General features: G+C 49.2%; 1 protein-coding gene across 1 annotated transcript in view; it reads left to right on the top strand.

Annotated features, from left to right (window-relative positions):
• The window catches only part of LOC149348239 (uncharacterized), a 30990-nt gene extending 18454 nt beyond the window's left edge, over window positions 1-12536 (top strand). Inside the window, exons 4-7 of the mRNA XM_089588030.1 lie at window positions 1478-1657; window positions 9293-9387; window positions 11545-11767; window positions 12431-12536. Of these exons, the coding sequence (XP_089444156.1) occupies window positions 1478-1657; window positions 9293-9387; window positions 11545-11767; window positions 12431-12460 (528 nt within the window). The 3' untranslated portion in view covers window positions 12461-12536. The remainder of the gene's footprint in view (window positions 1-1477; window positions 1658-9292; window positions 9388-11544; window positions 11768-12430) is intronic.
• The last annotated feature ends 385 nt before the right edge of the window (window positions 12537-12921 follow it).

Raw genomic sequence — 12921 nt, 5'->3', positions numbered from 1 at the left:
CAAAAAAAAATGGTGCGGGTCTAACGCAGTAAAACCGTGAAAACGTTCGAAAGCAGCTGTTCATTCTTCAAATGGATGGGGCAGTTAAGCTCCGCCTAAAGAACACGAAGTTAAGCTCCGCCTAAAGAACACGACGCGATACCAGTAGAGGGTGAATGCAAATGTATGCAGAATTCTTCATTCTCTATTTAACGTTCATAGATGGCGTTCAGTCTTCATACCACTACCAACGCAGTGGCGCAGCGGTAAAGAGATTTATCACTGCACTGGGAGGTGGCTGTTTCTACCACAGCCACCCGTAGGCTTTGTGCTACCCATCTTGCTCTTCCCGAGCAACCTCTCACGTAGCTGGTGCGACGCTCTTCCGAACTTACCCGAGCTTAACCGAGTAACTCGGGTATGCTCTGGTAACTCGGTTTGCTAAGCAACGGCACAAGATCGTCAAGGACAAGTTGCGGGGTGGAGATTCGCGGGAAAACAGGCGGCAGCGGCGCTTCGCCATCTGTTGGAGCGCAGCTGAAGCGGTTGCTAGGCAACGGCGACTCAAGGTCATTTGGTCGCCGCACCGCCACGAGCATACACGACTAGCCTGATTGATAGCATGACTATAGATTTCTGCGGCGTGCCTGAGTAAGTCAATGTAAATAAGGAAAACTGACAGACGATTACCATAGTCGGTAATGCGTAATCTGAGCAAAGCTCTTCATGTATTGTTGCGCAAGCAATACTACTGGAGCCCACCTCGACTCGTCGTGCATGCTCCTTATTTGTTGACAGGCATGCAGCTGACCGAAAGTAATATATCACACCAGTATTTAGAGTTTCGAAAACGTAGATCTCTTCGGCTCTCTGGGCAAAGAAATTTTGCCGACACCGTGCTTAAATTCATCCGCTTTCGAAAAACCTCACGTCCAATCAACCTCTTAATCGTTCGCCGATATAGCGAACATTTTTAGGGCTACAGTGCGGATTGTAACTACGTTTTCCAAATTCTAAACACTGATATGGATATTATGTACAGTGCGCTACAAGCCTTCAATAATAAAGGAGACGGACTGTAATCTCAAAAAAGTTAGCTATTTAAAATTAGCTAACCTGCTTACTAGACAACATGTCTTATGTGTACTGCGATGGGCTACATCATTGATACTGCCGTGCCAAATAAAGCGCTTCTAACTCAAAAAGCCTTTTTTTTAAGAATTGCAGCACTCTTTTGTGAAAAACCTGGAATACTAGCTGTCGAAATTATCAGTGCAGTCATGGTGAGCGCAAAACGTGTTCCTGAAAAGAAAAGAGTGTTCCCTTGCTACTACTGCGATTTCTACCGTGCGGTTGTGATGCCGTTGCATTCCAGACTCGATGTGCTATTAACAAAGTTACAGGTCCGAAGCAAATATCTCTATTTATGACCCAACCTGTATGTCGGCTGAGATTACATCGTGTCACACGATTCATTTGTCTGCGCTTTTTTTTTCAGTACGAATGCAACGGGGTGCCGATTCCTGGTGAGGGTAGTTTCCCCAGTAAGGATCTCAAGCATTTGTTTAGCAAAGTGTTTTGCCACTACCACACTTACGAACGAACAAACGTCTTGGAGTGGCATTTTGAGTACATCGGAATCACTGAAGGCCTGACACCCTCCGCCACTGTTAAAGACGTGAGTATGCAGAGTACTAAGGCAGACCACCTTCCCCTTTATCCCTGTGTGCAGCGCTGTTCTAGACGACAATGAGTACGCCTTTGCTTTTGTGAATTATTTCCTGAGAAATTATGATGCGCCTTCTCTGTTTAAACGGGGCTGCCCACACCAGCTGAAGGAAGATTCATAACATTAAGTGTAGCTGGAGACTATACTGCTGAATGAGAAATAAGCAAGATAAATAATTACCAGTGTATGTCGAGTGAGTACAACGACCATTAAACGCTTATTTGAAGAAAGAAAAAATTGGCTGAAGGCTTAGCTTGGTTAAGCCTGGCTGATTGCGAAAGCAATAGCACCTGGCTGCGCTTGGTTCTGCTGGTTGTTTCGTTTCTCGAATTCACGCGTAGCAGACTCGAACTCGCCAACTCTTATCTCTTGTTGTTCGCGTCGCTGAGCCACGATGTCACCTTCTCGAATCACCACAATGCTCTGCTCTTTCTTCTTGGCTGTATACTGCACTCTTATTTTACCAAGCCACTCTTCTTTCTGTTCCGGCGTTTCTGTCGGACGGCGTTTTCTTCTCTTGTGATTATATCGCTCCGCACTACTCATAGATTCTTCTTCGGCATCAAGTAAATTTAATTTAATTTAATTTATAAATAATTAATTAATTTAATTTAATTTAAATTATTAAATTAATGAGCCCCATCGATGAGACGAGTTGAGCCCCCAGCTCTCCTCTTGTCGTGACATCACGCGGTCCCGTGGTAGCGCGCCGCAGCTGCGCCGGAGCGAAGGATGAGCCTCCGTCGACGAGACGAGTTGGGCCCTTAGCTCTCCTCTTGTAGTGACATCACGCGGTCTCGTGGTAGCGCGCCGCAGCTGCGCCGGAGCGAAGGATGAGCCTCCGTCGATGAGACGAGTTGGGCCCTTAGCTCTCCTCTTGTAGTGACATCACGCGGTCCCGTGGTAGCGCGCCGCAGCTGCGCCGGAGCGAAGGATGAGCCTCCGTCGACGAGACAAGTTGGGCCCTTAGCTCTCCTCTTGTAGTGACATCACGCGGTCTCGTGGTAGCGCGCCGCAGCTGCGTCGGAGCGAAGGATGAGCCTCCGTCGATGAGACAAGTTGGGCCCTTAGCTCTCCTCTTGTAGTGACATCACGCGGTCTCGTGGTAGCGCGCCGCAGCTGCGTCGGAGCGAAGGATGAGCCTCCGTCGATGAGACGAGTTTGGCCCTTAGCTCTCCTCTTGTAGTGACATCACGCGGTCCCGTGGTAGCGCGCCGCAGCTGCGCCGGAGCGAAGGATGAGCCTCCGTCGATGAGACGAGTTGGGCCCTTAGCTCTCCTCTTGTAGTGACATCACGCGGTCCCGTGGTAGCGCGCCGCAGCTGCGCCGGAGCGAAGGATGAGCCTCCGTCGATGAGACGAGTTGGGCCCTTAGCTCTCCTCTTGTCGTGACATCACGCGGTCCCGTGGTAGCGCGCCGCAGCTGCGCCGGAGCGAAGGATGAGCCTCCGTCGATGAGACGAGTTGGGCCCTTAGCTCTCCTCTTGTAGTGACGTCACGCGGTCACGTGGTAGCGCGCCGCAGCGAAGGATGAACCTCCATCGATGGCAGAAAAGTGCAAGCAGTATTGCTTTCGCAATAAAACATTATTCGAATTTTTTTATGCAATGTATTGTTTTGCAGTGCCCACTCTAAACTAAAACGAAGCCTCTCAGTATCTTGAGATGGCATCCCTGCATAGCACAAAAAATTTGGGATGGCTACGATAAGCCCAGCCTCCAATTCTTATAATGCTTATAATTTGGCGACTGCTGCAAGGAGCAAAGTGCGGGCATCGCGGACACCCGTCGACAAATTAGGTGACCCTTTTCTTTAGGCGCTGAGTCCACCTCTCTACAAGTGGCCCGAACACCGCGAAATGTTTGTATGCAGGGCGCAACGGTGACAAATATGGGCATTAAAATGTGGTAAAATGTGTGGGATCGTCAACACCGGAGTGACGGTGTGCTAATTAGGTAGCACTTCGCCCACATATCGCGGGTTCGGGCCGGAGCAAGCTCGGGGCACTGCCAGTGTTTGGTGCGCGCCTGCGCTCTCGCTCCGAAGGAAGGAAGGCGCAGTTATTCGAAAGCACAAGTGTTTATTACACAGAAAGCTGCATTGCATAACACTGCACTAATCCCCAGACCTCGGTACAGCCCATACCCCGCCGCAGCACCCGAAAGCGGGCCCGCGGAGCCGCGCGCGCAAAGCAGAGACTACATACGCGCGTGACGGCACAGCTAAGGGCGATCGCATGCCGCGCGGCCAACCAAAGGGATAAATCGCACGCAGCGCAACACGAGGAAGGATGGGGTATACGCGGAGCACATCTTGACGACGCAGGTCGCACATCGATGGCTCATCGCGCGTCGTCACCAGCAATGACCGGCGATGACGGAGAACCAGCCAAATCAGGCCCTCCCGAATCCGGAGCGCGTCGGCGCCGCACAGGCGGGCTACACGACTCCGGAGGTTCGGGCCTGGACTCAAACATACATACTAGATGCGCACGTTAAAGCGCCCGCGTTCTTGGGCCCCCGGCAAAGGCCGGGGCACCCGGGAGCCAAACTCTACGCACCTTTCTGCTGCCCGAGTCGGTGGCGATCTCCCCGTTCATTTCCCGCTCGGGACCTCTCGCCGAAACAACGCCCCCAACTGTCACTCGGAGTGACCCAATGGGGACGCGAGGTCGAAGCGGGAAGAACGGAAGGGAGGGTGATTTACTGCGGTTCTCGGAAGAGCTTCCCTTGCAAGGGAGGACAAGCAGCGCGGCTGCCCGCATTCCGCTCGCGGACACCCCACGGGGGGTCCCTCTAACGAACGAAACGGCGGAAGCGGGCGCACACTCGGGTATCCCAAGAAGCTCAATCCCCACAAATGACAAACCTTTTACTCAGAACAAGATTATGTCAGACATGCTAAATTAATGTGCAACTCGAGATTGGTTTACCATAACTTTTGCACATTTCACGCCACCTCCGGCGGTATATTGCAAGTGGCTTTTTTGTTCATGTTGACAGATAAGTGCTTATAAATGCATAAATGTGCCGGTTGTTGCATGGCGAATTTGCAGGAGTCAAACCGGTTTATTTGGTTTATTAAGGTTTAACGTCCCGAAGCAGCTTGGGCTGTAGTGAAGGGCTCCGGAACTTTCGAGCACCTGGGGTTCTTTAACGTGCACTGACATCGCACAGCACATGGGCTTCTAGGATTTCGCCTTCATCGAAATTCGGCCACCGCGGCCGGGATCGAAGCCGCGTCTTTCGGGTCAGTAGCCGAGCGCCGTAACCACTGAGCCACCGCGGCGGTGCACAGCAGGAGTCAAATGAAGCATGAATGACCATTCTCTGCTTAATGTCGCGTTAATATGTGGATGAAGTAATCAAACACTCAGTCAATCAACCGTTATTTCCTTCTAAAAGGAAACGAATTTTGAAGTACTGTTTGCGCGCAATGCCTTATGTAATAAATGGAGCCTCAACAAAATGGTTTGGTTGGTTTGGTTTTGTGGGGTTTAACGTCCCAAAGCGACTAAGGCTATGAGAGACGCCGTAGTGAAGGGCTCCGGAAATTTCGACCACCTGGGGTTCTTTAACGTGCACTGACATCGCACAGTACACGGGCCTCAAGAATTTCTCCTCCAAAGAAATTCTATCCGCCGCGGCCGGGATCGAACCCGCGTCTTTTGGGTCAGCAGCCGAGCACCATAGCCACTGAGCCACCGCGGCGGCTCAACAAAATGATTCACGTCGCTGTGTTCAAGCTGAACAAAGCAAAAAGGGACCGAAAGCATGACTTGCTGTCAGCGTCGAAAACTTCTTCTTACATTTTCTCAAAGATTCTGGGGTCAAACATTGTAATTACTTGAAAATATTCTTCATTTGTGCCTTCAAATTGGCTTGAGAAATCGCTTTTATTTTTCCGACTACTTCAACTATAGTTCTGCGATAGGAGTGCATGAGAATGGCTGGCTATCTATTAAATGTTTATTTCCACCGTTTCGGCAATGCTAACAAAATTTTTATAGCACATTTTGAATGCGAGCACAGTGCCAAGCAAAATGTGTATGAAATGTTTCTTTCTACTGTTCTATAATTTGGGTCGTAAAACGTTAAGGCCCTGGACCTTGTGTTTTGTGACAATTTGGTGACCCGCCGCGATGGATCAGAGGTTAGGCTGCTCTGCTACTGAGCCTCGGAGTAGCCGGGCTCGAACCCGACCTCGGCAGCCGAATTTCGATGGGGGCGAAACGCAATGGCTCTCGTGTGCGCTGCGATGTCAGTGCACGTTAAAGATCCCCAGGTGGTCCAAATTATTCCGCAGCCCTTCACTACGGCAGTTCTCTCTCTCTCTTCCTTATTTCACTCCCACCTATCCCTTACCTTATGGCGCTGTTCGGGTGTCCATCGAGAACTGACACTATTACTGCGTCATTTCTGTTCCACAAAAATCAATTTTCGATCCTTTTTTTACAATGTGGTGACATGATGAAAGAAAAACTGGTAATGGTGCAAGAAACGAGGACACAGAAGGCACACAAAATACAGGACTGACTCAAAGATTCTCAAAGATTCTGGGGTCAAAAATTTAATTACTTTGAAATATTCTTCATTTGTGCCTTCAAATTGGCTTGAGAAATCGCTTTTATTTTCCGACTACTTCAACTATAGTTCTGCGATTGGAGCGCATGAGAAAGGCTGGCTATTCATTACATGTTTAATTCCAACGTTTCGGCAACGCTAACAAAATGACATGAGGTGACTGAGGTGACATGAGGTGTCCAAAGCACTAGCCCGTCTTAGGATTATGCAAGTGTAATGTTTTTCTATGAAATCTCGACAAGCGCCCTAAACAATCAGAAACGCTAATATTATTCCCACTTTTGATAATAATTAGCGCCTGAGCACCGAGCCTCGAAAACCTTCGCCCCATATCGCTGACGTCCTGCGTCGGCAAGACCATGGAGCACGCATTGCTTAACCGCTGGCAAGCCCACTTAGAGCACAAAGGGGCATACCCACCATCCATCATAGGATTTCGCCCACAATTGTCCACGCAGGACGCAATGATACAACTGAAGCACCACGTTCTTGATGGCAAGACGAGAGGCACCAAAGCAATTCTCGGCCTCGACCTTGAAAGCGCGTTCGATAGAATCGCGCACTCGGCGATCTTACACCAGATATCGCGGCATAACCTTGGTGTACGCACGTACAACTACGTTAAAGATTTCTTGACAGACAGGCGAGCTGTTTTAGTGGCAGGGGACCTCCAGCTAGAAGAGCAAACGCTGGGGAGCACCGGCACCCCGCAGGGCTCCGTCATCTCGCCCACGCTCTTCAACCTGGTCATGATCGGCCTAGCAGAAAAGCTACAAGAACTGAAAGACGTCCGGCACACAATATACGCCGACGATATAACCCTTTGGGTGCACAAAGGCAGCGACGGTCACATCGAAACGGCACTGCAACTAGCAATCGAGACAATAGAGGAATACCTACAGGGTACGGGTTTACGATGTTCGCCGAAAAAGTCAGAACTCCTACTCTACCGCCCCACGCAGAGGGGCAGACCACCCGGGAGTGGTCGGAATGCGGCAACGACAAAGCGCGAGTACGAAGAGATCAGACTACGTACGAGAAACGGAGCAACCATCCCGATAGTACACACAATTAGGGTCCTCGGCATGATAATCGAGGCCAACGGCGTCAACGGCGAAACGATCACTAAATTAAAGCACAAGACAGCTAACGCCATGCGAATCCTCAAGAGGGTCACTAGCAGAAGAAACGGAATGAGGGAGGAGAGTCTCACACGACTCATACACTCTTTCGTCATTAGCCATATTGCGTACGTTGCGGCATTCCACAACTGGTACAAGGGAGAAGAAGCCAAGATCAATGTCCTCATTCGCAGGGTGTACAAGATAGCACTGGGTCTACCCGAGTCTACCAGCACGCATCGCTTGCTCCAGCTCGGACTTCACAACACGCTTAGCGAAATCGCCGAGGCGCAGCGCACTTCACAACTGGAAAGATTAACGGGAACGACAGCAGGCCGCCAGATCATGGAAAGTCTCGGCATCCGTTACCACGTACAACAAGGCCAGAAAGTCGCCATTCCAAACGCGATCAGACAAACGCTAAGAGTCGACCCGATTCCACGAAACGTCCACCCGGAACACAACCGGGGAAGAAGAGTGGCCAGGGCCAGAGCTCTCCTGCACAGCCATGGAGACGATACGGGGACAAGGTTTGTTGACGCCGCGGAATACGCAGAACGCTCGCGATTCGCGGTTGCGGTCGTCGATTCGTGCGGCAAAACGCGCATAACGTCAAGTGTAGCGTGCGAACGCGCAGAAGAGGCGGAGGAAGCGGCGGTGGCACTCGCCCTCACGGATCCGACGTGCACCGTGGTTCTCTGCGACTCGCGTCAGACGGTTAGAAACTTCGCCAAAGGATGGATCTCACAGAGAGCGGCCCAAGTCCTGAGGAACCGGCAAGTCCAGCAGGAGGTAGAATTCCAAACCAGAATTCAATGGTTCCCGGCGCACATGGGAGAAGTATCGAGGACGTATCGCAACCGCAACGAGACGGCACACGCCAAGGCGCGCGAGCTCGCGAACCGCGCCGGCGACCGTCGTCCGTGGAATAGCACCAAAGACTGCTTGACCAGCTACAACGAAATTACCAAGGCCCTCTGCCTGGCCCGCCGAACCTTCCCTCCGCCCAGCGACAAGCTGGACAGGGCGCACGCGGTGACCCTCAGACAACTGCAGACGCTCACGTACCCCAACCCGGAACTATACCACAGGCTTTACCCCGGTACATACCCGACAAATATATGCAAGGTCTGCAACGCCAATGTAGCCACTTTAACACACATGCTCTGGGACTGTACCAAAAACCTTCACGGTGCTAATTCCGGAACCCTCCCGCCGCGGTTGGCCGCTGCCTTGCGCAGCCCCAGCCTCGGGGACCAACTCTGGGCCGTCCAGCAGGCCCGCGAGGCGACGGCGAGGCAGCGCCTCGACGTCCCCACGTGGGAGACCTAAGGCCTCGTCGGCGAAAGCTCTGCAGGACTATGAATAAAGTTGTTACCAACCAAAGCGTTTGTTTGGTAACCATCCACGCATCTTGGCTCAAACTTGTACCTCACTCCACCTCGTTTCAATGCCATAGAAGGCAGAGCGCTGCTTTATCTCGCGTCTAAGTAATGCGTAACAGTAATTAGAGTTTTTTACATTGCTGCCGCGTAAAAGAATACGGGGCATTTCTGAAGCGTTTCACGAAACAGTAAGAGGCGTGTCTCAAGGAGCAACCTCTACATCTCGCAGGATATGTGTCTTTGGCAAACCCCTGCAATATAGTCACGCTAAATCATATGCAACTAATCTTTGGCTTGAGCACATAAGCCGGTCAAAAACCCAAACATCAACCTTCATAATTCGTTTCTACCTGTAGCTCTCCTGTATCTCTCCTGTCGCTTTGGAACGACTATTACCATCGCCTGTACGCGATTCGTGCCGAAACATCGCTAGTATTCTGTTCTTGTGTACACTGTTTAAATGCCTTGGTTGCAAGCCTTGCTTTCTGTTTTTTAGATAAGCTTCAAGGACTACAATTTTTGCCACATGAGCGTCGGCTCAACTGCCACCATTAAAGGAAAATACAAGCAAATCAATACCTCGTATCAAGGGTGAGTTTCTTTACTCGCTTACGTCGTTTTAGATTTTGCCCGAGAACAGAGTTTTAGTCTCTAGAAGCGAAAGCCTATCGTGGATAAGCACTTGTGCATGCTGACAGAAGCCGAAAAATCGCCAAGTCGCGTGATATTTTGTAGTTGAAGGAAGCCCAAATACCAAATAGCTGCATTGTAAACAATGGGTTCATTCGCATCCACGTTCACCGCATGCAAAACGGCCAGTTCACCAGCCAGCGCTATGTCTAGGAACTTGCCTACGCGCTAGAAACGCAAGGCCAGGACTTAAAGTCTAAATGTGAGTGCTTTCATGGCTCTGCTACTCTTTGTAAGGTGTCAAGAATTCATCGTCAACTTATCGACACTGGCTCCGTGGTGGCCCAAGAAGATCCTGAAAATCGTTGAGTGCGGGCTATAGCGCGCTAAAGTGCTAAAGCGCTGAGCACAGTTGGCCGTAAAGACTACTGGAAGGTTGCTCACAACCAGGTTGGCGTGTTTCCACCTGTCCCACGCTTCAGAACGACAACGCTGAAATCGGCCTCTGCGGGGTGAAAGCTAACGCACTAAAACTTGAGAGGACGCCTAAGCTCCGCCCCAAGGGTATGACGCAATAGCATCAGTGGATCCCTTGTTTGCGCTTCCCTTTACAAACAATGTTTTTATTTATTAAGAAAGAAATTTTATGAATGCCTAACATAAAAGCTTTAAAAAAGGTCGAGAACCTCAAAAGGAATCATTGGCTGGGGAAGGATGTTCAGCTTCCCAATCAGTAAAACAAACATCAGCCGCATAGAAAGTAAAAGTTGCCATGTTTTAAGTTTACAGCCAATGTTTAAAACGGAAAAGTTTCGAGGATTTGAATTCATGGAAAAAAAAATGTATGTCTGAACAGAGTTTGACACATTTCGGAAAAGCTACCTTATGATGGAAACAAGTTACAACTTTGAAGAAAAAAGGATAAGAAGACGTACCTTTCTTATCGCGGCAAACATAAAAACTGAGTTCCTGGAATCCTTTGTGTCTAGTAGTTGTTCCCCCAAAAAGTCACACAGCAGTACTTGCCGTAGCCAGCGCTTCTCGACGGCATGACCTGAGAACAGAAAAATTATTAGTCGTAGTTCCTCTCTCAGCTTCGCAACTACTAGCGCCTCCAGGCCATTTTACACTGCCGGGTCCCGTTTCAGCAATAGAGCAATAAACCTTTTAGAAAAATGCCTGCGTAGATGAAAAAAACAACGCGATGTCATGCCTGCAGTTTTTTCGCTAGAACTGATTGAAAAGAGAGCATTCTCGTTAATTTTGCTGAGACTGTAATTGAGTTTCAGCGGTCTGCTGCTTTCACTACCGTTGATTCAATGTAGAACCACGCAGGAAACCTGAAAGCGCTACACAAGAAATTTTGACCATTACAAATACCATCTGCAAGATTAACACGATGCTCACAAGCTTCCCTGAAAAAAAGCTTCTTTCGCGCAAACACAGCTAATTCCACAGCTAATTTTTTTCATGGGATGCAAAAAGGAATTATTATTTTATTCACAATTTCGCGCCTCAATAAGTTCAGGCATTGGAACAAAGTTAAACAACTCGCTAAGAAAGATGCAATATTCAGCGTTTGCCGGGGCGCATGCAGTGTCGTTCTTGCACGTGTGCGGCTACCGATATTCATACCCATCTGGTATCGTAGCTCAATTCAGTTATTGTGAAGCCGATGCACGCGGCAAAAGCGAATAGAACACTACGAAAAGCCTTCGCCTCGAATTTCTCAGCTGCGCACAGAGCCTGCGGTTTTTTCCTCCTCTCCACTCGTACCATACTTCGCTTCCTCTTACATGTTCCTCCTGACGCCTATAACACCCACACAGTAAGTTCCGCAACGAAACCGTACAGTCGCTGTAAAATTACGCTCTGGCCCCATCTGCTTCGCCGTGCTTTTGAACATGGGGCCTACTGGGGTCACTCCGCATTCATGGAATGTTCACAACAATTACTAGACAGAAAAGTTCCCTTTTAGCCACCTAAGAGCTCTCAAACTGCCATTAGCTGGAAGCAATATTTTTTGAAAGAAATGTTGTACCAATTTTATATTTATTAACGCGAGTGTTCCTAACAGCTGCTCATGTACAACCCCTGTGCTGGGCTCTTTCCCCGCAGCATGGCTATAGGCATCCAGAAGGTGAGCGGCGGTAACCCGGATGTACACGACTTCCAGAACGAGAAAGACCCCGGCAAAGCGGTGACCTTCCGCATTGTAGTGGCTGACACGGTGTCCATCGTATACTCCCCAACCGAGGCTGTGCGGCTGGAGAATGCGCAGGCTGGCGACGAAGCGGTCTGCCTCACCTTTCAGAACATCGCCATCGAAAATCTGGAGATTGTAAGTTGTAGCAGCGAGAAAGAGATATGCTTATTTGCAGAAACGCAGCAGTGTCTACATTGGTTCTCGTTCCCCGCCCAACAACTGTTCAACTTTTCAGGGGAAGAAATAAGGCCACGATGGCGAATGACGTTTATATATTTTAGTTACGTGCATATACGAGCGAAGAGGCTGCCGACAGATTTGAACCGGCGTTCTCAGAAAGCGATGCTGTGGGGGATTTTTCTAGATATCTTCGCAACTTTTTCGTGAAACTGAATGCATTTCACCTGCCTACGCCATGCTAAATCAGACCACCCATTAAGTGATGTCTAGTAGTCTGTGGCTCACACATACAGTGTAAACAGTAAATAAACGCCCCAAAACTTCAGGGATGTCTCAGAATAGGCCGCTACACGAGAAAAGGTCATCATGTATGTCACTTATACAAAATGTTTTACCTCCCACAGGTTGTAGTATATAGCCTATAGTATATAGAACATATAGTATGTATAGTTTTACCTCTCATAGACATGTATGTGCAGTAAGTTCATTTTTATTGTTTGCGCAACGAACTCTATAGCACAGCTCGGTGCATGCCTTCCCGATGCTTTCCACTGCATGGCAGTATAACCTTAGAGAATGATCACTCGTAATATATGCTCGCCTCCTTTGTTTCTGCAGCACACTGGGAGACTGAAGAGAGGAACATAAAACTCGATACCCAAGAACAAGCGATTCCTTGGAGAAAGGACTTTAAACAATTTTTTTTTTAATTTAAACGAATTCGTTAAACGCTGAATAAACAAATATTACTGTGTGGCGTGATACTCTGAAAGCATTTCTCTTTTCTTGCAAAGAGCTAAAGTTGGCCGATCGATGGACATGTGCGCAAGGATGCACTGTTTTACAGCCTTTTTGCCTTCACCCAAAGATCGTTCCACGCGTCCGTTAAAAAGTGCCCGTTTATTTCCTTGGGACACAACGTCATACCACGGCCTAAACACTATCTTTATGCTTTTATGTGCGACCCCAAAATGATTAACAATGCCTGCAGTTAATGCCTTCCACTACGCTCTCATTGCCCTCGTACAAAGGTGGCAGGGTTGTTTCACAAGCACACATGTAATAATATTCGCCAATGACTCGCTTGGAAGCGTTGAGGAGGTGGCGTA

Source organism: Amblyomma mixtum, chromosome 4, assembly GCF_055824585.1.
Source record: "Amblyomma mixtum isolate Tamu chromosome 4, ASM5582458v1, whole genome shotgun sequence".
In the NCBI taxonomy this organism is placed as follows: Eukaryota; Metazoa; Arthropoda; class Arachnida; order Ixodida; family Ixodidae; genus Amblyomma; species Amblyomma mixtum.
Note: the sequence above shows the minus strand (reverse complement) of the source record. Positions and strands in the feature narration are given on the sequence as shown.